This window comes from Sminthopsis crassicaudata, chromosome 2, assembly GCF_048593235.1.
Source record: "Sminthopsis crassicaudata isolate SCR6 chromosome 2, ASM4859323v1, whole genome shotgun sequence".
In the NCBI taxonomy this organism is placed as follows: Eukaryota; Metazoa; Chordata; class Mammalia; order Dasyuromorphia; family Dasyuridae; genus Sminthopsis; species Sminthopsis crassicaudata.
Window position 1 is genome coordinate 59,726,014 of NC_133618.1, and position 27,196 is coordinate 59,753,209.

Sequence of the window (27,196 nt, forward strand, 5' to 3'; positions counted from 1 at the left end):
TCTGTGTCTGCTTGATGGGGATGGTGGTATTCTACTTGAACAGAACTGTCATAACTCCTCCAGCAGTTTCAATTCCAAGAAAAAGAAGAGTGCATCCAATAGCAGCAAGTCCTGCTTTTCAGATTTATCTCCAGACAAAATGGCAGCCTGGACAGGTGTACCATAAGCAACAGCCTCATCAGAATTGATGCTCTTGAGCAACTTGCCATGGAAAAATCTTGCAGAAACTTCTAGATTTGGAGGATGTGAGTGGACCTACCTACCAAGATGATGTCATGAATCTGTGAATTATCTAGGTTGGCATCTCTTAAGACCTTTTCCACAGGATCCAGTCTGCCATGGAAAAGATCACCATTCAGCTCTTCAAAATAGGCTCAGGTGATTGATGTATAGAAGTCAATACCTTCATCAAGGGAATCAATTTCAATACTGGTCTGGGTACCAGAAGAAAAGGTACACTTTGCACGTTCACAAGAAGTACACAGTGAACACTGATGTCCTTCTTGTGCTTTCACTTGAACTTAGCAATGAAATGAATGGTTGACCATGTGATTGTCAAAAGTTCTTCCCACCCAAGTGGGTGTCCTCAGCATGGACCTGACCTCAAAAATACCAACTTCAATAGAAAAATGGTAACTAAGAAGTACCATTTCCAAGATCAAATATCAACATGTCTCCCTTTTTTGTCTAAGCCATTAGCAATGGCAACAGCAGTTGGCTCATTGATGATTAGAGCACATTGAGACCAAACAGCATCTTTTGTGGTCTGGCATTGGCAATCATTGAAATAGGCTGATACTGTGACCACAGCATTTATAACATTGTTCCCAAGGTAAGCTTCAGCAATTTCTTTAATTTTTGTAAAGACCACAGAAGACACTTCTTTGGGATAGAAACTTTTGGTCTCCCTTTTGTAGGGAGGCTTGCCTGTGTCATTCACCACCATAAAATGCCAATGCTTCATATATGACTATACAACTGCATCATCAAATCTTTGACCAATCAGACATTTGGCATCAAAATCTGTGTTGGTAGGGTCCATTGCAACTTGATTTTTTGCAACATCATGGATTAATCATTGTGTCAGTGAAGACAACATAGCTGGGGGTGGTCCTGTTTCCTTGTTCATTAGCAATGATCTCCACTTTCCCATGTTGGAAGTTCCCACATAGGAATAAGTGATGCCAAGATCAATACCAAATGTGGGTCCTTTCAACGTGACTGCTGGGGAATCAGGAGTCATAGCTGACTACTGTGGAGAAGGAAGGGCTGCTGCTGCGCTGAGTAGAACACCATCTTCTTAAACAGCTTCATTTCCCAAATTGTTTTTTTCTTCTCGTCCTTGCCCTTGATAGGTACCAATGATGAAAACATCCTTGTTTATGCATCTAAGGTCTTCAGTTCTTGCCCAATACTTCATAATCTTTGGCGATGCTCTCTAAATTCCTTCTGGCAGTATCATTTGTACTTTCTGAAATCACCAGAAGTTGCTATTAATCATCCACTTAGAAAACTCTTGGAAGATTCACTACCACAGCTTACATACATGTGGCAGGAAGACAATAAACCTCTCTGTTACTATTATCAAGTTGACAAATGGCTTCATTCAAGCAACAAGTATTCATTAAATACTTATCATGGGCCAGGCACAGTGCTACAAATATAAAGAAAAACAATTCCTGCTCTCAAGTATTTAACACATCAACAGAGGAAGCCACTACATTAAGGAAGGAAGATGAAAGTGAAAAAGAGGGAGGATTTTTAATCCTTAATGGATAAATTCTCACCAGACAGTTCTGATGGATCTACTATTTCATTTCCTGGAGGACATGCAGATGCTGCTTCTTCAGAGTATCCATGTTCCCCTCTTCAAAAACAGCCTCATTTTTCTCTTAGTTCCAAGTGTTCAATGGGCCTTCTTTCCCTTCCTCCTCTTTGTAACATTCTTTTACCCTCCAACCTCCTGACATAGTTCAGGCTTCATTTTTGCTTCTTTGGATACTTCTTGGTTTTCACACTGGAGGCTTACTTGTTTTTCTTCTACTTTTAAAGGAATGTTTCACTAAGCTTGATGATATGGGATGTGGAGAGGTATCACTTTCTCTCCTAGAAAGGAGCTTTGCCTTATAGTAAAAATAGAATAATTTGCACCATTTGTAGTGTAAATAGTATGTCTGTGGCAAAAATTAAAAATTTTGGATACTTGATGCAAATCACTGCAAAAAACACCATGCCTTTCTTAGTTATTAGCAATGGGCACCTCAAGTTTTGATGATTATTAATTCAAGTTATCACTTTCAACTCTTTAGTAAACCTTAATATCTTGACATCTATCATGAACTTTCTTTTCCTTCTCTAACTTCTTGTCTTTTCTTTAATTTAACTTTTCTTACTGCTTTCTCTTTTTCCTCTCCTATTTCTTCAGTTCATTTCTTCTGCCTCATCTTTTGTTCTTCTTTCTGCTCCTCTCTGGGTCTTTTCACTGAATCCTTCTCTTTAAAAATGAACTTTTCCCCCTTTTTTCTTTAAATTGAGTTATCCTCTAGCTTTCAACTTCTCAAATCTTCCTAACTCTATTGAGTTGGCCTTCTCCACAATTCTAAAGCCCTCCAAATCATCTTCATGATTATTTCATCTTATTTAGCTCAAGTCTTTCTTCTGTTCTTTCTCTCACACTATTTTCTCTTTGAAAACTATAGGTAGGGTCTTATAAGATTTTAAGCATAAAATAATTCATTTATACATTTTGTTTCTTTCAAGAAACTCAAAGAAATTTATAAAATCTGACATTCAAAGTGGAATAACTAATTGCCAAAGGTGGCTGTCAATTTCTCTTTTTCAGTCATGCCCAATTTCTATGTTTCCATTCCAACCCTGCCTTGTGGAAGGGAAACAAATTACCTTTAGCACAACTTCTACCATGATTTAGTCCCAACCACATTCCTGGATTCTAACTACTACTCCATTTTTAGTGGAAAGGTACATTAAAAAAAAAAAATTCTTAATGGATATATGGCTATATACCCTAGAAAACTAGAAAAGTGTTACACACACACACACCCACACACACACACCCACACACACACCCACACACACATATACACATACATACACAAAGTTTTTTTTGTTTTGTTTTTTTGCTGAAGCAAATGCGGTTAAGTGACTTGCTCAGGATCACACAGCCAGGAAGTGTTAAATGTCTGAGACCAAATTTGAACTCAGGTCCTCCTGTCTTCAGGGATGGAATTCTCCTGTCTTTTAAAATAAATTTTTATTCACTTGGTTCACGTTTCTTCTGCTATCCTTTCTCTATCTCACATAACAAAGAATATTTTTTTTTTTTTTGCTGAGGCAATTGGGGTTAAGTGACTTGCCTAGGATCATACAGTACAAAGAATATTTTTAAAAGAAAGAAATAGAAAAAGAAGAAAAGAAAGTAGCAAAACTGATCCTTAAAATTATCTCAATTCTTTTTTGTGGTTGTGATACTGGTAAAATGGAATAAAATTATTACTATATTATGATTGTGCAGTTATAAAGCATATAATAATAAAAGCATATATATCTCTAATATATGGTCATTCAGTCCTTATCTTAAGCCTTCAATATCTTTCAATTTCCAATGTATCTAACAGGAATAGTACCTGGGCCATCCTTTTAATTTACAGGGCTAACAGCTATAAGGTTATTATCATTTATAAATTTAATAGTTCACTAAAATGAAAAGATACAAATGAATTTCCCAAGTCAGGACCTAAGTTTTTTCCTCTATTGTTGTTCATTTACCTTTTAGAATTGTTACTGCCATTTATCAGAATGGTATTATTCCTGAAATTATAACTCTTTAGACATGCCTTATCACTGCCACTTTTGCATTACTACTATTTCTGATGGTAAACTCTTTAATATACAGTGTGAACCACAAAGCTGAAAGGGACCTTAGAGACCATCCAGTTTAAACTTCATTTTACAGATGAGGAAATTGAGGCACAGAGAGGTTAAATCAATTCCAATAAATCAAGGTTATTCATCTAGGAGAAAGAGCAGAGCCAAGCCTAGAAAATAGAACTACTACCTTCTATGTCAATTCTCATGAGTAGCTTTAATATCTATCTAGGATGGAGATCATAAGAACTGTGGAGTTTCAGTGTAGGAGATCATCTATACCAATTTTACAATTAAGAAAACAAAGTTATCCAAGTAGTATTTGGCAGAATTGGAATTTGAACCTATATCTTCTGAAAGCAATAGTTCCCTTCTCGGCATACAATTGATTGTAACTGCTTTCAATTTTTCATAGCTATTTTATTAGAATGTCAGGTTTCGTAGGTGCTTAATATAGGTTTGTTGAATTAATCAGGCATTTTTGCCCCATTTGTGTACAATTTTTCAAGCCCTCTACAATTGGGTATTAATATACCTTTTCAAACTTGTTTCATATGCCTCTCCTTCAAAATCCAAGCAAACTAGAATGATGCTTTTCACCTTCACCTCGGGCCTCCCTACCTTCGCTAATGCTATTCCCTACAATTAAAATTGCTCTCTTCTGTTCATCTATTTTATTCTTATTGTTCCTGTAAAATTCATCTTAAATCCTGTCTTCTGCCCTAAAACTTACCCTGATTTTCCTTACTAGTAATATCCTTTCCCCTTTGACTTCAAATAATATATTTATGAGAAAGAGTTTTTTTTTTAAAGTAAAATCATTTTTCATTGACTATCACTGAATGATCCCAAAATTACAACTGCTGAGTCTGTTATCAATATCTTCTGGGTATTACAATTATTTAGTAAGTTTTATGCTCAATCTCAGGTAACTTTTAGTTCCTTATGTTGTGAATGTCAAGTGAATAGTTTCCATCCTTTTTCTACTTTGCTATCTCTTAATGATTCATGTATTCCCTAAAGATGCATTAGCCATTATCACAGTCATTTTGTTTTCCCTAAAGCAATTAAGTAAAGTGCTTTTTGGTACTGGAGAGATGAATATATACAGAACAATAATATTAAGTATCATGATTGCAAAGTAAATAAGAGCAATGAGAAATCTAATCCAACAGTTTTCTGAAATCAAAGGAGCAAGATTCCTGCTAGAAAATTAAAGTTTTTCTTTTCAGAAGGTTTCCTTGGATAGCCTCCAACAATAGGAGGCTAGAAAATTAAGCTGGTAAGATTCAGATTGACTAGTTCCTATGTAGGCTTTGTTTTAGAGGGTAACAGAAAGATGTACTAAGGATGCAGCCTGGAAATTATTTAGACCTCTGATGGAAATTATGCTTTGTTCAGGTAAGCAGATATGCCCTGAAATATCAAAGTGAGAAGACAGTCTGAAACCTTTAGTTCATTTGGGGAGTATCTGGAAAAGTACAGAAAATGCTTTTTGCATTGGGAATATGTGGGGCAAATGTTACCTTTTGTATGGCATTTGAGACACAAGGGGAAAGAACAGAATATCTGTATGTGTGTGTTTTTAGAGAACTCTTGTGTTTATTAGTTAATCCTTACTTCCTTTGCTCTTTCCAGGCCTGCTCCTTTTTACTTTCATGTCCAGGCTTTTTCCTACACTGCTAGGTCAGGAATGTTTTCTTGATTTCTAGTCTGTCACCTAACTTTTTCAAATGCTCCTAGAAATTCATCTTTTAGGGGGAACCTGTAGGCCTCAATGTACTTTCCCCCCTAATTAGGAAGAGACATTAATAAATGCCAGTAAATCCAAGATCTAAATGACAAAAATGAAAAGTCCTCTCTTAGCAGGCAGTCTCTATGCCTTATTTCCTCTCAAAAACACTTCTAAAAATAAAGTTGATACTCAATATTTGCTATGTTTTCCTCATTTGCCACAGAATATCACAAAATCAGATTCTCAGAGCTGCATAGGGGGTCTTTAGAGCTCTGACTTCAAATCTGATCAAGAATCTTTTTTCCCCAGATTTTTCAGATATCGATCCTCTATTTGAATACTTCCAATGATGAGGAATCCACACGTTCATGAAGCAGCTCATTCTACTTTTAGGCATCTCTAATAATTAGGAGGCTTTTACCTACAATGAGTTAAAATCTGCTACTCTGCAACTTCCCGATAATGCTCTTATTTCTATCTTCTGACACTAGTCACAGTACATCAAAACCTTCTTCCATATATAAGTCCTTTAAATATTTAAAGACAAACATATCTCTCCTTAAGTTTTTTCTGCCTTCAGAGAAAACTATGTATAGATTAGTTTTATGCCTGGAGTCAGGAAGATCTAAAATTTGAATCTGGTCTCAAACAGTGACCCCAGGCAAGTCATTTAACCTGCTTGCCTCAGTTTCCTCAAGTGTCAAAATATGGATAATAGTACCTACCTTGTAGAGCTGTTGTGAGGGCATAAAAAATAATATTTGTAGTAAAGCCCCTACCTAGCAAAATACCTGTGGCACACAATAAATCCTATATAAATGCTTATTTCCTTCCTTTTTTCTCAAGGTTAACTATGCCCAGGTTTTGCAACCAATTCTACAGCATGGTCTACTGTCCTCTCATCACATAGAACTTACCTTTAGACTAGAGAGTAAATTTCTTGATAGATCTAAGGATCGGAGATTTTTAAAATTTTTGAAGGTCTCACCAATGGAATGAATTTTTCCTACATAGGATCCCTGCAATGAAAGAGACTCCACCAATTCTGAAAAGAGATCATTAGCAAATGTATTAAGTTCTTTCTCAGTAAATGTTCAGATGAATAGCTGAGTTAGTGAAAATGGAGCTTTTATCCTCCCCCTGCTCTTAGCCATGGTTTTGAGTGTTCCCTGAGAGCCTCAAGAAAGGAAGCTGGAGATAATGCAGCAATTATCAAAATACAGCAAGAGGACCCTGGGGAATCCCCGAGACAATGACAAGGTGCATGTGAGGTCAAATTATTTTCATAATAATACTAAGACATCATTTAACTATTAAAATGGTTTTCCCTTTTCCAACTATACATCTTGTGTGAAGTTGGATTTTCTTTATATACTTCAAAACAACATAACTCAACATATTGAATGTAGAATCAGGTAAGGAGCTGTCTTCTAGCTGTCTTCTATTAAGCCAGATATTAAAAACACTTACAAAAGTATGCAAAACCAGCATGTCTTCTAAATTTTTGTTTTGAAAAAGTTCTCTTTCAAAAACTTAAGTTATACAGACAATTCTCAGATGATGAAATTGAAACTATTTCCATTCATATGAAAGTGTTGCAAATCATTACTGATCAGAGAAATGCAAATTAAGACAACTCTGAGATACCACTACACACCTGTCAGATTGGCTAAGATGACAGGAACAAATAATGATGAATGTTGGAGGGGATGTGGGAAAACTGGGACACTAATACATTGTTGGTGGAGTTATGAAAGAATCCAGCCATTCTGGAGAGCAATTTGGAACTATGCCCAAAAAGTTATCAAACTGTGCATACCCTTTGACCCAGCAGTGCTACTACTGGGCTTATATCCCAAAGAAATACTAAAGAGCGGAAAGAGACATATATGTGCCAAAATGTTTGTGGCAGCTCTTTTCATAGTGGCTAGAACCTGGAAGATGAATGGATGTCCATCAGTTGGAGAATGGTTGGGTAAATTGTGGTATGTGAATGTTATGGAATATTATTGTTCTGTAAGAAATGACCAGCAGGAGGAATACAGAGAGGCTTGGAGAGACTTAAATCAACTGATGCTGAGTGAAATGAGCAGAACCAGAAGATCACTATACACTTCAACAACAATACTGTATGAGGATGTATTCTGATGGAAGTGGAAATCTTCAACATAAAGAAGATCCAACTCACTTCCAGTTGATCAATGATGGACAGAAATAACTACACCCAGAGAAGGAACACTGGGAAGTGAATGTAAATTGTTAGCACGACTGTCTATCTACCCAGGTTACTTATACCTTCGGAAGCTAATAATTAATGTGAAACAAGAAAATGGTATTTACACACATATATTGTATCTAGGTTATATTGTAACACATGTAAAATGTATGGGATTACCTGCCATCGGGGGGAGGGAGTGGAGGGAGGGAGGGGATAATTTGGAAAAATGAATATATATTTTTGTAACTTTAAAATAAAATTTTAAATTTTTATCAGTTTTAATTTCGAACATGGTAATCATTGAGACATGTAATTCACACAAGGAAAGCTCTTTGAAATCCCCAATAATTTTTAAGTATAGAGAGAGGTCCTAAGAGCAAAAAAGTTTGAGAAATGTTGCCGTAATGGAAAAGGTACTAAATTGGAGCTGGAGGGTTCGAATTTCAGCTTTTTTGCTTAAGATGTAACTTTTAGCAAATAATTTTCTCTCTTGGGCTTCAGTTTTCCCATCTGTAAAATAAATGGATTGAACCAAATGATCTCTAAGTTCCCTTCCAATGAAGTCTCTAAAGTCCAAAGAGAGAAGCCCACCAAACTGAAATGGCTATTTGAAAACAACATGAAAAGATCGTGTACAATTTTTCAAAAAATCTGAAAACAAAATATATGATTTCAACTATTTTTTAAAGCACACTGCACCTTAGGAATATATTACAAAATTCAGCCATCTTTCAGAAAAAAGCGAGAAATTTATTCCTATAAAATGGGGAGGGGGGAATAACAGAAAAGTGATTCGGGATCTCTAAATTACTATCAGACCTCCAAGAGACCTGGGTGAGTTCTGAGCTGCTACTTATCATAATTGTGTGGGTCCCTCATTCATAAAAACGAAGAAGATGCACCGAGTCCCTGTCAATTCTGTGAGCCCAGGATCCCTAAGGCAATTCATTTCTAAAGCAACCATATCTATAGTCAATGAAGCAGCGGAGACTCAAGGAAGTAGTAACTTTCTATTTTCCCCGCCAAAAAGAGGCACGCGGTCACTACCCCCATCCCCCCCTACTAACGCCCCCTCCGCATGTGACAAATTAAGAAAAGAAATTGAAGAGGAGCCCACCCCATGATCAGCTGGGCTGGTCAGCACTTTAATTCACGCCTCTCCCCAAGCAGCGGGCTCCGGCTACAGCCCAGCCCTTCTTCAATGGAAGAACCCGAGCTTCAAACCCAAAGGTCCTCTCCAGGGAGGGGAGCAGCAGTGGGCCTCGATCTGTCGCTAGAAAAGCGGCTTCCCTTCCCCCACGTCCCTGGGCCTTAAAAAAGCCCCCAGAAGGAAACATGGGAGGCTGATAAAGGACCACCGCACCGACATGCCTGCTGCTCCCCCAGCGGGGCTGCCGTTTCTCCTACCCGAGCCTCCTCCTCCCCACCCCCGTCGGCCCCGCCCTCCTCTCGGGCCGCACCCGGGTCCTCCTGGGTCAGCGCCCCCATGCGGCGGAGCACTTCCTCGTCCAAGTTCCACTGCTCCGCCATCCCAGGGCAGTCCAGCCTGGCCCCGGCCTGGCTGTCGAGGCCGAGGAGACAGCCTCGGGGGATGCCGGGAAACCGGCGAGGTCTCCCCCTAGCCCCGCCCCCCCAGCCCGACGCCCGGACTCCTTTGCCCCCTCCCCCCCCCGACGCCCACCCCTGTGCCTCGAGCTCCGCTCCCCGCTCCCCTCTCTACTCTCAGGAGCCGTCCTTTCCCTCAATCCCTCACCTAACATCTCAGCACTCGACGACGTCCTCGGTCTCGCCCCCCCCGCCCCCGCCCCCCCCGCCAATCTAGACCTTCCGCAACACCCCCAAGCCCATCACTTTGAGCTCCTCCTCTAACCTCCCCCGCCCATGCCCCGGTATCTCAAGCACTTGCAAAGACCACTACTGGTTGATCTCCTCTAACACTTTGTCTCTGCTTCTGGCGCCCCCTAGCGTGCTCTGCTGTATCCTTTCACCCCAGCTCATCACCTCGAACACCCTCCAGGGCCACGTGCTACTCTCCCCTAACATGGCACCTTCATCACCTCGAGCACCCTCGAGAACCCCACGTTCTGTTCTCCTTTAATCTCACACACCCCTCCCCCATCACTTCGTACCCCCTCCCAGACTTTAACGCGCTGCACTCTTTAGGTTCTCCTCCCCGTCACTCCAGCGCTCCCTCCTAGACCTGCACGCGCTGCTCTCCTTTAGGTTCCCCTCCCCCATCACCTCGTGCCCCCTCCCAGACCTGCCGGCGCTGTTCTCCTTTGATCACACACTCTCCCGCGTCACTCCAGCGCTCCCTCCCAGGCTGGCACGCGCAGCTCTCCCTTAGAGCCACTCCCTCACCTACCCCGATCTTGCTCACCTGCCGCCCCATTCGACCCAACCCCCAACCTCCACAGCTCCGCGTGCTCTCGCGGGCCGTTAGTCGTAGGCAGCCCCTCGCCCCGAGGCCGCCGCGACCATGGTATGGAGCCAGCCCTGGCGGGGGGCGCCCCGTGACTGGAAGATCCGTGTGGAGAAAGGCCCGACCCTCTGGGTGGGAAGCATCTCCGCGACGGGAGGACCCACGGAGGGAGGGAGGCTCGATGAGGAGAGGTTGCCCTGGGGTGGGATGTGTGGGAATTGGGCCTCGTGCCCCTGGGCCTCAGTTTCCCCATTGCAGCTAACAGCGATGGCGCGCCCCCCTAGGTGCTGCCGGTGAAGGCCTGGGCGCCCCAGCAGCGCATCCTTGCGGCCCCACCCACCGGACCCTGTGGTGGTGCTCTCGCCCTTCGAGGGAAGGAGGGGAGCAATAAGGAACACACCCCAGCCCCGTCAGTGGGGGGGCACTGCTCCTGGGCACCCAGCAAGCCTCCCTCAGGACCCGCCCCCACCCCCACCCCATCACTGCAGAAGGGAAGGGAAGACGACTGGAAAGTGTCCATTTTATGATGCCTGACACCTTGGGCAGATGATGGAATGCTCTCCGCTTTGGACACTCCCTTTTCTAACATTCAGATCTCACTCGTAAACCACCCCAGTCCCCCTGTGTGTGGACTGCTTCTTGTAGCTTAGGGCTCCTGTGGGCGGGATCTGACCAAAATGTCAGGGACGGAGGAATGGCGTTGTCTGCCATTTAAATCTGAGATTGCTCTCGGGGCACTGATCTGTTAAATTGCTAAATTGTGAAATAGAATAGGTTTGCAACATGATTTCTTCGCAGCCCTGAGGTAATACAATGGAGACTTAACCCATTCATTTTACACATAAAAAGAAAAAAAAAAAATGCAGAGATTTGCCTGTGATCTTCCAGGAAATGTCAGAATCGGGATTCAGACTCAGGTGGCCCCCTTCAGGGTCAGACTCTTCCCACTATGTATGTAGCAATAGCCCCGGATTCCCCTTGGTTCAGATCATCCAGAGAGATGTCCTAAGCCCCTGGAAGAAAAGTGACAGGTCTGAGTATTAGTTTTGATGGTAAGACTTGGGAAAGATGATTTTTCTTCTTTCACCTTGTTTTATATGAACAGTCGATTTTGTGTTGAACATTTTGTCACACAACGCGTTTGCATTTGTCGACATCCTATTTTTCCATCTTGTTTCTTTGTTGCATCAGTCTAAGGTTTAATAAGGCAAAAAGTGGGTTAGATAGGAAATTGAGCTATGAATAAGTGAAGTTTTTAATGGTAGGGTTTACTAACTTAATGGGCTCATCGCTTGGTGTTCTTTAGTCCACATTAATAACCACCAATGGGACTGAAAGAGTGCAGAACAATGAACTCATTTCTTTATAGAGAGGATCTCCAGAGAGGCTTGCATTAATTTAATGTATTCCAGTGCTCCAGGTCATAAATCTCTTCATTTTCCATTTAGGAGGAACCTGGGATGTCTCATGAATCAGCAGAGGATTTGTTTCATTTTAATGTAGGGGGTTGGCACTTTTCAGTTCCTAGAAGCAAACTCGCTCAGTTCCCAGACTCCCTCCTGTGGAAAGAGGCCTCTGCTTTGACACCCTCAGACAGCCAACGCTTATTCATCGACAGAGATGGATTCACATTTCGGCATGTGCATTATTACCTCCATACCTCCAAACTCTCCTTTTCCAGTTGTGCAGAACTAAATTTGCTATATGAGCAAGCATTGGGTTTGCAGTTGACACCTTTACTACAGGTAAGTCCCTTTAGACATCAGCATTCAATTAACATATGGGTTTCCATCTAGATGTGTTTATGTGTATTATTTTTACATAGAACAGAGCAGAAGTCAATGATTTGACATGTCTTAATGGGAAAATGTGATGAATAATTCATTACATAAATTTAATTTAGAAGATGTAGGATTTTTTTTTTACAGGTTGTTTGATTGAATATCTAACCTTGTTCCATGAGTACAGTAATAAAGGCCTTAAAGCAAGCATTGTCTCTCATCCATTCTAATATCTCAGAAGGCACAGATAGCTCCCTCAAATGCTATATTAGGCTTTTTCCTGAAACTAAAATTGTTTTTTTTTTAAATGAAAAGTTTGGGGTTAGTAAAACTTACTAACAGTGTTTTATGCTATGTAATGTTACACAGATAAAGCTGTGTAAATTAAATGCCTTGAACATAGTTGAAGCTTAATTTTTATTGAATTGGATCATGCACACATCTAGTATTTTTTTTCTTTGATAGTTGTGCTGAGAATTCATCTATTTTCCTCCAATAAATCCTCCCCATCCCCATAATCTACTCCAATGTTTCATTAGGCTCAAGAATTTTCAAAGATTATGCCAACAAAATCAAAATTCTGGTATATTTTATCAAACTAGAAAGTCCTCAACTGTGCACCCCACCTCAGTCATCCAAGAACCAACCTACTTAGGTTGGAAAGGCTTATTAAAACCAGGTTGACTGCAGGGAAGTGGAGTTTTAAGTTATTTTATTTTGCTACAGAAACTCATAAAGACTCTGCTTGGGACATGAAGTTGATATAAAACCAAAAGATAATATTTTTTTAAAAGATAGAGGCATAGAGGATTACAACCTGTTTTGGTGACTGGAAGTGCCCATTCTGATGAAATCACAGGTCTTTGAAAGTATTGAAATTAAGTCCTCTAACAAAACATTCATCAGTAAGAACAGAAAAAAACAAACAAACAAACAAAAAAAAAAACAAACCCAGAAGCTTTGGTTTGTCTTTGCTCTGTGGCTCTGAGAGAAGATAGACTGATTTTGTAGAGTAGTGGTGCCAAAGAAATTATGACTCTGAATACCCACATGTACCTTCCTTGGGCTTCCTTTTTTTTGTATAAAATGAGAGGATTGGTTTATTTCAGAAATGTTTTTGTGTCATGAATCCCTTGGGCAATCTAGTCTAGTGAAGCCTATGGGACTCTTATCAAAAGAATGTTTTTAAATATATAAAACAAAATACATGGAATTACAATGGAAACCAATTATAATATTAAAAATTTTAATTAAAACTGAATACAAAATAAGAAAAGAATTTTTAAAAAAATTCTCATGTGCACAGTAGAATATGAGAGAATCCAAAATATAAAACAATAAATGTCCATGTCAAGAAAGCCTATATAAAGAATACTACACATTGTGTTCAGAGTTATCCATCTTTTCTTTGCTTCCTCACAGGTCTTCTTTTGTTCACTGTTGTAGACTTTTCACTTTTTTCCCCTCTTTCTCCTCATTTCCACCAAAAACCCTACAATTAATCATGTATGCATACACACATATGTACATATACATACATACACACATATATGTATGAATCTATAAATATTTATAATCTATAATCACTGTATAATTGTATAATTATATATCATATACAAATATGTAAGACCATACTATATTTGTTTAAATCCCTGTTTCTCTGAACATGGATAACATCCCCTTTCAGAAGTTCAAGTTTTTTCATGTTTTTCTAAATGAAAAACCTCATCATTTCTTATACCACCCCAATATTCCAACCTTACATTGTCTAGTTATTTTAAATAGTCTAAAACAATATTGACTAATATGGCTGACATAATGTACTTTCCCTATTTTTCTTTTTTGATTAAATCTATTTTAGCTTGAATTTTGTGGAAGATATTACTCCTGATTTTTATTTTATGTTTGTGTATTCTTATTTCCTATTCCTCCTGCCTTCTCTATTTTACTTCTGCTTGCTCCCTTTACCACCCTTATTTAGCCTTACCTTCCAGAATCCTTTTCTTATCCTTCTTCCCCACTCTTTCCCATTGCTCCCTTGTTTTATAGTCTTCCAAATATACATACATATATACATACATGTATGTTGTTTCTTCTTCTGTTCCCATTAACCTAAACACTCTTCATAATATTTTAAACAAGGTTGTGAACTACAAATTAAAATAATGAGCTCTGTTCCACTTAAGGTAAAATGTAATTCTTTGATCTAATTATATGCTACAAAATATCAGAGAATATTGCTTTCAATTTTTTGTTGAAATTTAACAATTGTTGAGTTCCTTGCACAGTACATATAATAACCTTTAAATTAATAAGTGGATACTATGAAGGGTATAGCACCCTCCAGAATCTATAATGAAATAAAAGGGAAGATTTGGGCAGAGAAAGAAGCAAGAGGTAGGGACAGAAGATAAGAGATCCATGGGTATGGGGAGGTTTAGTATTAGCAAGTTAAGGAGCAGAATTAAAGTAGAAGAATTAGGAGAAATAAGAATATATATAAATACTACAAGGATTAGGAGTTTATTAGGAAAAAAAAGTGTGGCTAGTAATCACAGATTCTAGACAAAATCAAACTTAAAAATTCGATCAAGAGACAAATCTACATTATATGTCAGGCATAGTAAATATTATTTTAGATGAATGTTTACATTTGGGTAAATATGTGTATGTGTATGTGCATGTTTATATGTGGGTATGTATATATATGTGTGTATGTGTGTGTGTGTGTGTGTGTGCTTAACTATAGCCTGCTTAGGGGAGGAGGGGAATAATAATAATAATAATAATAATAAATAATAATAATAATAATGGAGCAGCTTGCATAACACAGGAGAAAGTGCAAGATTTGGAATTTTTGAGGATCTAAATTCAAATTCTGCCTCTGCCCTTCACTGCTTATGTGACTTTGGTCAAGCAACAACCCATGTAGGCCTCAGTTTCCTCATTTGCAAAATGGGGAGATTGGGTTAAGATCACCTCTAAAGTTTCTTCCGATTCTATATCTAGGTCAGGATGGCACATGAGAGGAAGCATGTTTGTCCATTTTGCCCAGATACAACAATCTAGAAAATGTGCCAGCACACATTCTGATCAGGAAAGCCAAGCAACACTCATAGTCATTTTTCTACTCCAGGGCATCATAGGAAGACTGAGCAATCTGTGGACAATAGCACAGTGAGGTAGCAGCAATTGGGATGGAGAGCATTCTAACACCCAGGAAAAGAGTCAAGACAGAACACTAGGGCAGGAAGCACCAGGATAGAAAGAGATCTTGGGAAATTCTTGGACTAGCACTGGGTTCAGGAATAAGTGCCATATTTTGCCTATTATCCAGTTCTGGGTCATAGATGTAAGGTGGAGAAGAGAGGCCATGAGTAAGCACAAAGCCTACCTGAATACTGAGCAAGAAAGAAACAAGTTCTAGAACCACATCTGTACGACTGAGGCCAAGAGCAGGGAAGTGATTCAATTCTAAACTTTAGCTCAGAACATAAGCCTTCAATAGAATAACTAGGGTAGAATATTAAGCCTGCAATTCATTCAGAACCAAAATTTCTCAGTTGGCTAATAATGACTGACTACACTAATCTACAGAAATTCAACTATACACAAGCCAACAGACCCAAATTGCAGAGCTCAGACTAGGGAGGCAATAAATAGACCTTTCCCCAGGTCACATCACTTTTAAAAATACCCAAAACTTGCAGACCCCTACCCTGAGCTATGAGAGTTGCAAAAGGGATAAAAGACAAAAACCCAGGCCAAATATCCTTCTTTCCCCCCAGAAGTGAGCAGATCCTGACACTAAAGTCCAAAGTCAAGAAATGGGCTGAAAGAATGAGCAAACAAAAATAATAATAATAATAATCTAACCATAAAGAACTACTATGATGACAGGGAGGCTCAAGACTTAAACATGAAGAAAATGACTTGAAAACTTCTGCAAGGATAGCCTCAAAAGAAAAATGCAGATTGGAAACCCCCCCCCAGAAAGGATAATCAGAATTAAATAAGAAGCTAGAAATAATTTTTAAAACCAAATATGGAAGAAAATACAAACAAGAATGAACAACTTGGTAAAAGAGGTAGAAAACCTTACTTAAAGAAAATAATCCTTTGAAAATTATAATTGGCCAAATGGAAGGTAATGACTCCAAAGACAACAAAAAAGTCATAAAACAAGGTTAAAAAAAAAAACTTTTAAAAAAAGGAAAAAATGTAAAATATAGGAAAAACAATTGACCTGGAAAACAGATCAAGGAGAGATATTTTAAAAATCATTGGACTACTTGAAACTCATGAACAACAATAACCAAAAAAGAGCCTAAATATCATATTTCAATATATTATAAAGGAAAATTGCCCAAATATCTTGGAACCAGAGGGCAAAGTAGAAATTTAAAGAACTCACTGATCACATCTAAGAAATCTGTGAATGAAATTCTCAGGAATGCTATAGGCAAAATTCAGAGTTCTCAAGTCAAGGAGAAAATACTGCAAACTACTAGAAAGAATTCAAGTTCTGAAGAGCCACTATCAGGATCATACAAGCTCTTAACAGGCACCATCCTAAAAGAAAAGGAGGAATTGGAATTTGATATTCCAATTCTAAAATTTATAACAGCTTTATTTCGTAAGATGTGGTCACTGTCATCATTTAATTATGGTTTCATAAGGGAAAAAAACTCACAGAGACAGTATGGCATAATGCAAGGTACTATATCTGAAATCAGAGGACCAGCTTCAAATCTTGGCCTTAGATTTATTAAATGACCTTAGTGGCAGCATGACACTTTGACTGTGGCTCAAAGCCCATTTGCATGAAGTTGTCCATACTAGTGGAGCTAGATTACTCAATGTTTCTCACTGCATAAGAGGCAGAGATAGCAAGAACCTGGAAGAAGTAAGATACTTATCTTCAGACTTCTAGATTCAAGATAAAAGATACATAGTTCCAGATTATCTTTAAGTCCCTTAAAGGGAAATCAAGACACTAGGAAGCTGACACTAGAGGAATCAGCATTTAATACACTAGAGACTTCAGGGAATTATTCCTTATGTAAGATTTATAACTCTCTTCTTTGAGCAAAGATATCTGCATCACAATGGGAGAACTTATTCATTCAGTATTGTCAGTATTGCTCATCTCTGAAACTTCTCTGATTTCTCTTTGCTATCAGCTTGGATAAATGAGTGTATTTGCTATTTGTCACATATGTTCTTTGTAGAACTGGTCTTTGGTGGGAATAGAGTCATATATAAGGATATGGATGTGTGTGTGTGTGTGTGTGTGTGTGTGTGTGTGTGTGTGTGTGTGTATATATATTTGTAGCTTGAGGCACTAATTCCCTTATTAAAGGATAGTAATCAGAGCCACTAGATGGATAGAGCATTGGTCCTAGAGTCAGGAAGACCTGAGTTCTAATCCAGACTCAGCTGGATTTACTTATTACTTACTAGCTGGGTGATTCTGGGCAAATCACTTAACCTCAATTGCCTCAGGAAAAAAAAAAAAAAAGATAGTTATCAGGAGCTCAGCTTTAATCTAAATTATTTGTCATAAACTTGATTATATTATGAGAAGCATATAAATATGTCTAGTTCTTTTCTCTGAGAAAAGCAGTCCATTCTCAGGTCTCATCCTCCCAATTTTCCTTTTGGCAGGAATCAGATGAGAATCTAGAGTTTCAATTTTAAAAACAGTGAATTTCCCTCAAATTCAGCAAATAACAATGAAGATAGGATTTTATTTGCTTCTAATAAAGAAATTGCAGTCCCCATGGTTAAAATCTTCCATCTTTTAGGCTCATTTCGTTCTTTAAAGATCCTAATTTGTCAGGATATATTGTTTAAGTATGTCAAAGCAAGAGTATATGCAATGTAGAGCAATCTTTCACAAAGATATGTAGAATGAAGGGATGGGTAGATGCTAGATTGTAAACTCCATGAGAATGGAGACTGGCTTTTTTTTTTTTTTTTTTTCATTTCTTACAACTACCAGAAGAATGGCATCCAACAAAATTAGCTTATTTAATTCTTTTTAATCCCATAAAATTCACATACTTTTCCTCATTCCCTCATCTGTCTGTGAGAGACACACTTAGTTTAAAGCCCATTTCCAATCTAGGTTTGATAATCTATTTTTAGATATCACTCTTCCATAGCATTTACTAACTACTATTTTCCAGGCACTATGCTAAGAACTGGTAATAAAAAGGCAAAAACAGTTCCTACCCCTAAGAAGCTTCTGCTCCAATGGAGAAGACAGCATTAAATAAATGAAAACAAGATATATACAGAGTAGATGGAAGACAATCTCTTTTTAGGAAAGAAATTCATAACTGGAGGGGGGAACACCAGAAAACACTTCCTACAGATGGTAGGATTTGAACTGAATCTGAAAGAACACCAAGGAAACTAAGAGAGAGAAATGAGGGGCAAGAAGCATGAAAGAGATGATAGTACGAAGGTGTAGAGACAGGAAATAAAGTTTGCTGTCAGTCAAATCACAGGATATGTGGGAAAGAATAAGTGTAAGAAGACTGAGAAGGTAGGAAAGGCCCAGGTTACAAAGAGCTTTAAATACCAAACATAGTTTATAGTTGATCCTAGAGATAATAGGCAGCCTCCAGAGATCTAGAGATTAGGACAGCAACATTAGATTTACATTTTAGAAAAATCACTGTGGCAGCTGAATTGAAAATAAATTTGAATGGGAGAGACTTGAGATAGGGAGATCAATTAGAAAAACTGCAATAGAATTGCAATATTCCTGGAGAAGAGTGATAAGGAACTATTCAGTGTGATGGCTGTATAGGTCGAGAGATGGGAGATGTAGCTAAGATACTTTGTAGAGGAACAAATGACAGGATTTGGATTGGATTGAATGTGAGAAGAGTGAGAATGGAAGTTGAGGATGACACTGGAATGGGTTATGAGCCAGGATGACTGAGAGAATGGTAATTTTTTTTATTATTATTATATAGCTTTTAAGTTACAAGATATATGCATGGATAATTTTTCAGTATTGACAGTTGCAAAACCTTTTGTTCCAATTTTTTCTCTTTCTCCCCCCACCCCTCCCCCAGATGGCAGGTCGACCAATGCATGTTAAAATACATTAAAGTATAAGTTAAATACTATATATATATATATATATATATATATATATATATATATATATATATATATATATATATATATATATGTGTGTGTGTGTGTGTGTGTGTGTGTGTGTATATATATATATATATATATATATATATATATACATGTCCATTCAGTTATTTTGCTGCACAAGAAGAGTCGGACTTTGAAATAGTGTACAATTAGCCTGTGAAGGAAATCAAAAATGCAAGCAGACAAAAATAGAGGGATTGGTAATTCTATGTAGTGGTTCATATTCATTTCCCAGAATGGTAATGTTTTCAATACCAATAGAGAAATTCAGAAAAGGGAAAGTTTTGTTTTGTTTTGGTTTTTTTGAGGGGGAAGATGAGCTCTGTTTCAAATATGTTGAATTTAAAATGCCTATGAAACATCCAGTTTAAAGTGTCAAAAAGATAATTGGTGTTACAAGATTACACCTTAGGAGAGAGACTAGCAGCTGGATATATAGAGTTGAAAATCATCAGTATTGAGATAATAATTAAATTCAGAAAGCTACACTTCTAAAGAGAAACTAAAGAGAAAACAACCCAGAATAAAACTTTGGAAGGATTCTCACATTTAGTGCAAATATGAGATGTTAGGATGAAGAATTTGAAAAGAGAATTGAGGAGGAATGGTCAGATAGGAAGAAGAACTAGGAAAGAGAAATGTGACAAAAGCCTAAAGAGGAGAAAGTATCCATGAGGAGAAGGAACCAACAGTGTCAAATGTTGCAGAGGTTGAAAAGGATAAGAACTGACAAAGGGCCAATTAGATTTGGCAATTAAGAAATAATTTGTAATTTTGGAAAGAACTATTTCAATTGAAATTATAGCCAGGTTGGAAAAGGTTTAGAAGCAAGTGACAGGAGAGGAAGTGAAGGCATTAAATGTAGGTGGCTTTCTCAAGGAGTTTAACCCTAAAGAAAAGAGAGATGTAAAATTATAATATTTGGAGATTTTGTTTATTTTTTAAGAATGGGGGAGATAGGTATCTTTGTAGAAAGCAAGGAAAAAAAAACAGTGGATAAGGAGAATTAAAGATCAGAAAGAGAAAGAGTGAAGATAATCATGAGGGCAATCTGCTGAGAAGGGAATGGATGGGAAGAAGGGGGAAATACTTTGTAAGTGGGGAGGTACCAAGTCATAATAGATAGCCAGTTTTGGAATTGAGAAAACAGATATGAGTTATGCCCCAGACTACATACTACATGACCTCAGGAAAGTCACTTCATTTCCTACTCTTCCAGGTAGCTCTCCAAGGCCAGAAACCATCCCACAAGTACCAGACTGACTTAATAGAAGGCATTTCTAATACTAAGGAAATCTCTGCCAGAGTTCAAAAATATTTTAAAAGTTGTGTGTGTGTGCATGTCTGCATATTATTACTATTATTGGCCATTTTGCATTCATTTTCTCTGAGTTCATTGGGCTAACAAAAACTAATACTATGATCTTGGCATATCATGTGTAAGCTAAAATTTAGGTACTCAAGTACTCTACATTGTAATCCCAACATTTCTTAAACTTGAGTATATTCATGGGAAAATCCCTTAGCTACTTTTCTGTCTGCAATTGAATCTCTCAGCATCACTACAATCAAAAATATTTGGAACAATCAATGTGACATGATGAAAATAGTTCTGGATTTAGAGTCAGAGGACACAGCTTGGAGTCCTGGTTTTACTACTTTGTGCCTATGTGATCTTGGGCAACTCACTTCTCTCTGGGTCTGAACAATGACCACTAAAACTAACTGCAAAATAGCTCTGGCCTCCAACAAAGAGTCACAGCAGAGGGACTCTTATGCCATCCTGTGAAATCTACAGGGAAAGTGTGTTTATAGTCCAAATAGAGCTTATATTTCCTTTCTTGCTGCCTTCTAAGGAATGCCAAACTTGGAGTCTGTCACTGCTGCACTTGTGAGCAAGCAATCCACTATCAACCAGCTGCCAAATACGCCTGCTTTCCATGTGCTCATTGGAGTCTGTTCTTGTGTTTATCACAAAGGATGCCAACTTGGGAAAAGATGAGCAGCAGTCTCTCATCCTTCATGGTATTGGAACCAAGCTTTTCTTAGAAATGAAGCAGCATGACATGGTGCCAAGAGCAAAGGATTTGCAATCTAAAGATTTGGCTCTGCCACTCTAATTTCTCTGTAAAATGGAGGGAGAATAAATAACCTCCAAGATTCCTTGCAACTCCCATTGTGACCTATGTTTGAGTACTCTCTCTGCTATTGACTACTATGATTTACTACTCACTGTGATTTTGGATCAGTCATTTTTTTCTACCTAGGTTTTAATTCAAGTCTAATATAAAAAACTGATTTCAAAGGTCCCTTCCCTCTCTGTGCCACAAGTTCTTCATTTGTAAAATGAGATCATTTCAAGCCCTCTTTTAGCTCTTAAATACAATGAGATTTTGTGATAAAGCCAAAATAAATCTTTTCCCCTCTGGCATAATTTGTTTGTGAATTTTGATAAATCCATAACTGCTCAAGGTAATGATTCTGGCCTGCTGGAATCATAAAGGATGATTCCACTCAGAACTACCTAGTAAGTCCTCAGGCTAACATTTAGCCACACCAACCCAAATTTGCAATTTCTTGTGGAATTCTCCCTCTAGCAGTTTTAAAGAACCAATCTGCAACATGCATACAAAGCAGTTTGTTAGTTCTGAATATGGCTAAAAATTCACTCTTTTGATTGGTACATTCTAATAGACAAATACCGAAATGTGTCTTATTTTGTTTTATTTTAAATATAGTATGGTAACCAAACATCTTTTTCTTAGAGGAAAAAGTCCAAGACAAATGTTAAAACATAGTGTGTGTGTGTGTGTGTGTGTGTGTGTGTGTGTGTGTGTGTGTGTGTGTGTGTATGTAAGGGGGCGGGGGAGCATTGGACTAGTAGTTAGAAAATTTAGGCTCAAATCCCTGCTCTTCCAGCTGAGTAAGTCATTTCACACCTATAGACCTCATTTTCTTCATTCTTCATCACCTCTTCTGCAGCACCTCTCCACTTCATACTTGAGCTTGAATATTAGCTCCCTCAGAGAGTGGCTATTCTCACAAGTTCAGAGAGGTCACTTGTTAGTTTTCCCATCAGAGAGATTTCCTTTAACAGCTAGCCAGACACAATTAGTTCAAAAGCATGACAAAAACATGAGAAATTAGTTAACAAATATTCCCAGATTTATACATAAACTTAGGGCACACTCATGTGAGAAGAGTGAAATACAATAGCACATATGTAGAGAGTATACATAGTAAAGCAGCTCCCAACTAAATTTTTTTTTCCTCCATTGGATGCAACATCTCTGTTGGAATCCCTGGTTATGTTTCTGTTTTTCACCTCAGCTCTGTCTGGGCCTATGCTTTCTTGAAATCTGTTGCCAGAGAGCTGCTCCTGATTTGAATGTTGTTCCTCTCTGTCTATGCCTCCATAGAGTATGTGTGTTTGCTCCTAGGTGATTGAAAACAATTATACTTGAATTTGATTTGCCTGATCCTTTCACCCACTTTCCCAAACATCAATAGATGTAATATATTTACCTAGTAGTGTGGTTTCTCATTCAGATGCCATGGGTGATGGAGGAAGGAGGCAGGAAAACATGGAATGATTCCTCTCAGAAGCTAGTTTTTTCCTTCACTTTTGGCTTCTGCCTCAGTAACAACAGAGTCGACAAGCTAGCTTTTTAATGGCCATCCATGATGGCAAATCTTTTCCCAGATAATGGCCAAGCTTCTCTTCCAATTCAATCAGAGCTTTTTCACCCTTTGGGAAGTGATAACATTGTGTTAACACATTTTTGTATTTTGTTAACATGCTACTGTCTAATTATGTTCATGACATCCCATTAAAAATAAGAATTCCTTAAAAGCAGAGGATGTGTTTTTGCTTTTTTTTGAATCCCCAGAACTTGCCACAGTATTTGGCACCTACTAATCATTTAATAATTTTGACTGATTGATATCTAGGCTAAGGGAAATAAATTTTAGGGACACAGTTTTTCCTTTCATGTAAAATTCAGGTTGAGCTAGATCACTTAAAAGTTTTCTTCCAATTCTAAATCTCAGATCCCATGAACCTTAAGTATTTGGTGTAAAGAAGAACGGTGTAGTAGAAAGAGCATTGAATTTGGAGTCCAAAGACCTGAGATTATCAGGTGAACAAGAGAACAAAGATTTATTAAGCACCTACTATGTGCCAGGCACTTTATGAATATTCTCATTCCATCTTCACAACAAACCTAAAAGGTAGAGGCTATTATCTCCATTTTCCTTTTAAGGAAGCAAGTGTCTAAGGCTGGATTTGAACTCAAGTTGCCCTGACTCAACCCCAAGGTTCTATCATATCCCTTATTGGTCTTACCAGCTATGGGGCATTGAAAAAGTCACGTAATTTCTCTAGATCTCAGTTTCTTCATCTATAATATGAATATATTGGACTAGATGACCTGTAAAATTCCATCCATCTCTTCATGCTTTGATTCTGCTTCTGCTTTTCAATTTAACAAATTATCATTGGGATCTGAAACAAACAGCTCCCTGGAGGAGCTCAGGTGTCACAGAGAAGACAAGGTGGAAAGGAACAGGCCCATCCCAGGATAGCTCAGGAGGGCTTCATTGTGGAAGCAGCCCTTGAACCTTCACCTTGGGCCTCCTAGTACTTAGTTTCCTTGAGTCTCATAATCTACAAGGATCATCACATCTTAAATCCCATTATGATGTGCATTGGTATTTTAATAATCTGTCCCTATGTGACTCTGAGGTCTCAGCTTCATTCTTTCCAGCTCCACCTCCATGATCCTAAAACCCTAGGATCATGAAATCTGAAAACCCTCCATTTGAATCTTCTACATCTTTTCTAAACTTATTCTTTGCCTTATTGTGACCTCAATTCCCTCCACAATTCCCTATTCTCCCTCATTGCTGAAGCTTCACTTTTTTCCTTCACAGCCTTAACTATGATTGATCAGTTCAACTATAAATTGTTCTGTACCTTTGAATCTTTTGTTCCTTGTCATCACTATTCAGATTGCCAGTCCTTAACCCTGGATTACTCATCTTCTCTAATCCTACCCAGATGCTACTGATTTGCTGCTGGAAAAAGGCATGCTACGGTGCCAACTAGTTCTAACACCAAGTTATGTTATTAAATGTCTACTGATCCCTCATTATCACATCAGAATCCTTTTATTCTTAACTAACTCCCTATCCTAATCCCTACAGTAGCTGTTGCAAACCTCATTTCCTCCTCCTTCTCAACAAAAGACTTTCCCTTATTCTTATCTGAGAAAACAGAAATCATCAGTTGGGAACTCCTTTACAGTTTGTACCTCAAAAATGTTGAGCCTTTAATTCTCCTTTTTCTTCTCTCCGGTTCTCGTCTCCTTAGAAAGAGAATGTCCCTCTCTATATCAAGGCAAGCATTCCTCTCCTCTACCCCTTTCTCTCCTCCTCAATTTCTCAGGATACAAAAGAAGGCCAAAAAACAGTCCTTCCTTTTGAGGAGCGAACCTGCAAAGATTTATGTGAACTGATGCTGAGTGAAGTTAGCAGAACCAGGAGAATCATGCATAGTAACAGCAATATTATCAACATTGTATGATGCCATTTGCATCCACAGAACTATGGAAACTGAATGCAGATTAAAGCATATTATTTTCTCTTCTTTTCTTGTGGTTTTTCCCTTTGGTTCTGATTTTTCTTTTATAATGTGATTAATATGGAAATATTTTTAACATGATTGTACATGTAATACCTGTGATAGATTACTTGTTCTCTTCGGGAGAGGGGAATGAAGAGACAGAGGGAGAAAAATGTGGAATTCAAAATCTTACAAAAAGAATGTTAAAAATAATCTTTACATATAATTAGAAAAAATAAAAACTATAAAGTAAAAAAAAAACTGTAGATAATACAAAAAAGAGTTTTCTATACCAGTGAAATCATAGATAGCTAAAAAGTAAATCATTAACATTCAAATAAAAACAATCAAATAACATTACTGTATTTGAAAGAACTTTGAAAAAACAGTATAAATCACTTAATAGATGCAAGTTAAGTTGAAATATTAGTCTGCATATAATATGGACTATATCTCAGGACTCTCATGTACTCTTTGGGGAAAAATGAAAAGATGCCAAACCTTTTTTTTTTATTTTTTTTATTCTGAACATAAGAAATAATACACACATTTCCATGACAAAGTAGAACAGAAAAAAGAGGATTGCACATAAAATTGCAAATTAATTATATCTAACTTGATTTTCCTTTTAAATACGTAATAATTATATTTCCTTTGTTTTTCTTTTTTCCTCCTTCCCACTCTAGAAATGGCTACCATTAAACACAAATGTGTATATACATGCGTACACATTCATGTAAAACCAGTCAAAATTTTTTTAGGGAGGCTATAAATCAGCCTCCAATTAGTAAGAATACTTTGTAAATGTATTACTGTTATTCCTTAATAGTATATTATTTAGTAGGAAATAGAATAAAATTGTTTTAAAAATCAAAAGTAAAGAGACGAAAAGGTATTTTAGAATGACTTTTATCATGGTATGTTATGTTCCTGGAAATGATTACTTTTTAATGACATAATTATCAAAACACTTTCCCTAATAAGATGGATTTTATTTATTTTTTTTACATTAGGGGAGTTCAGATGCTTAAATATTACCAAATCAATAATCTTTTCTTTCTAACAGACTCTAGATAATTTGAAGGAAGGGAAACACCATTTACGTGTAAGGCCTGCAGATATCCCTGTTGCTGAGAGAGCGTCACTGAACTACTGGAGGACTTGGAAGTGCATCAGCAAACCTTCAGAGTTTCCAATGAAAAGCCCAGCTTTCACTGGTATAACCCCCTTGGAAGCAACTGACTCTTTTGCGGTTCAGTCATATTCTCCCCAGCTGTTATCTTGATCAGAGTTTCTGCACAATCTTCAACTGTTCCCATTTCTGTGTTAATCCTGTAGGGTTTCTTTGCTTCACATTTCTCTGATTTCTAGGTTATCATCTTCTAGGATCTTAACAATTCCACCTCCATAACATTTCTTGTGTCTGTCCCCCTTTTTCCTATTCATTTCTTCTAACTGCTCTAAGCCTATTTCCTTATCTGTAAAATTCCTTCATCTGTAAAAATCCCTACAATAATACTTGTAATATCCTGCTTCTCCTAGTTGCTCAAAGTAAAATGTTTCATAAACCTTAAAAGTATATAAAACTATAGAAATCTGAGTAGTTATTATCAGTCATGAATATTACAACTACACTAATGGCTAAGAGTTTCTATGTCATATTTTGACAGCTTAAAAAAATGCTAAGCCCAAAACTTAACTGAAAACTCACAACAGTAACTGGAGTCCAAATACTTAATAAAGGATATCCTATCTTTCATTGATTGCTAAGTAAAAACAATTCTATTGCTGAGCTTTGCCACATTACAGAGTTATTAATGGGCTACTCATTGACATGTTTTATCTGCAGAGAGGAAAAAGTTCCCTTGCAAGGACTGGTTCCCTTGAGTTTGCAAGTTTTACCAGGACTTCTGGTACGGGAATAATAGCAATGCTAGAAACTTAAAGTCTTTTCTTAACTTCTGTTCCAATTCTTTGTGTTTTCTACTCCAGGGCTACATGATAAAGCTCCCCTGGGACTCATGGACACCCCACTCCTGGACACTGAAGAGGAAGTACATTACTGCTTCCTGCCACTGGACTTGATTGCAAAGTACCCTACACTGGTGACAGAAGACAATTTGCTGTGGCTGGCTGAAAATGTGGCTCTGATAGAGTGCGAATGTAGCGAGTTCCGTTTCATAGGTGATTGGAAAGATTTTTAGGCAGTGCCAAAAAGGGCTGGGCTGGGCTGCACTCCTCCAGATTTACAAACATATTACAAACATATTACAAATATTTTCTCACATCTGTCACTTGTATTTTGTTTTTAAAATGCTTTGCTTCTTTCCCTCCCTATTAGACTACTAAC

General features: G+C 37.9%; 2 protein-coding genes across 5 annotated transcripts in view; one reads left to right on the plus strand and one right to left on the minus strand.

Annotated features, from left to right (window-relative positions):
• LRRC36 (leucine rich repeat containing 36) overlaps positions 1 to 9,461 on the minus strand; it is a 45,478-nt gene extending 36,017 nt beyond the window's left edge. Inside the window, exons 1-2 of the mRNA XM_074286462.1 lie at positions 9,299 to 9,461; positions 6,538 to 6,665 (exon numbers count right to left, since the gene is read on the minus strand). Of these exons, the coding sequence (XP_074142563.1) occupies positions 6,538 to 6,665; positions 9,299 to 9,368 (198 nt within the window). The 5' untranslated portion in view covers positions 9,369 to 9,461. The remainder of the gene's footprint in view (positions 1 to 6,537; positions 6,666 to 9,298) is intronic.
• KCTD19 (potassium channel tetramerization domain containing 19) overlaps positions 8,929 to 27,196 on the plus strand; it is a 43,159-nt gene continuing 24,891 nt past the window's right edge. The window contains exons 1-4 of one of the 4 annotated variants that reach the window (XM_074286460.1): positions 8,929 to 9,068; positions 11,709 to 12,005; positions 25,913 to 26,063; positions 26,839 to 27,030. In XM_074286460.1, the coding sequence (XP_074142561.1) occupies positions 11,721 to 12,005; positions 25,913 to 26,063; positions 26,839 to 27,030 (628 nt within the window). In that variant the 5' untranslated portion in view covers positions 8,929 to 9,068; positions 11,709 to 11,720. Of the gene's footprint in view, positions 9,069 to 10,106; positions 10,393 to 11,014; positions 11,066 to 11,708; positions 12,006 to 25,912; positions 26,064 to 26,838; positions 27,031 to 27,196 lie in introns of those variants that run through there. The other 3 variants (XM_074286459.1, XM_074286458.1, XM_074286461.1) reach the window with 3 other exon arrangements.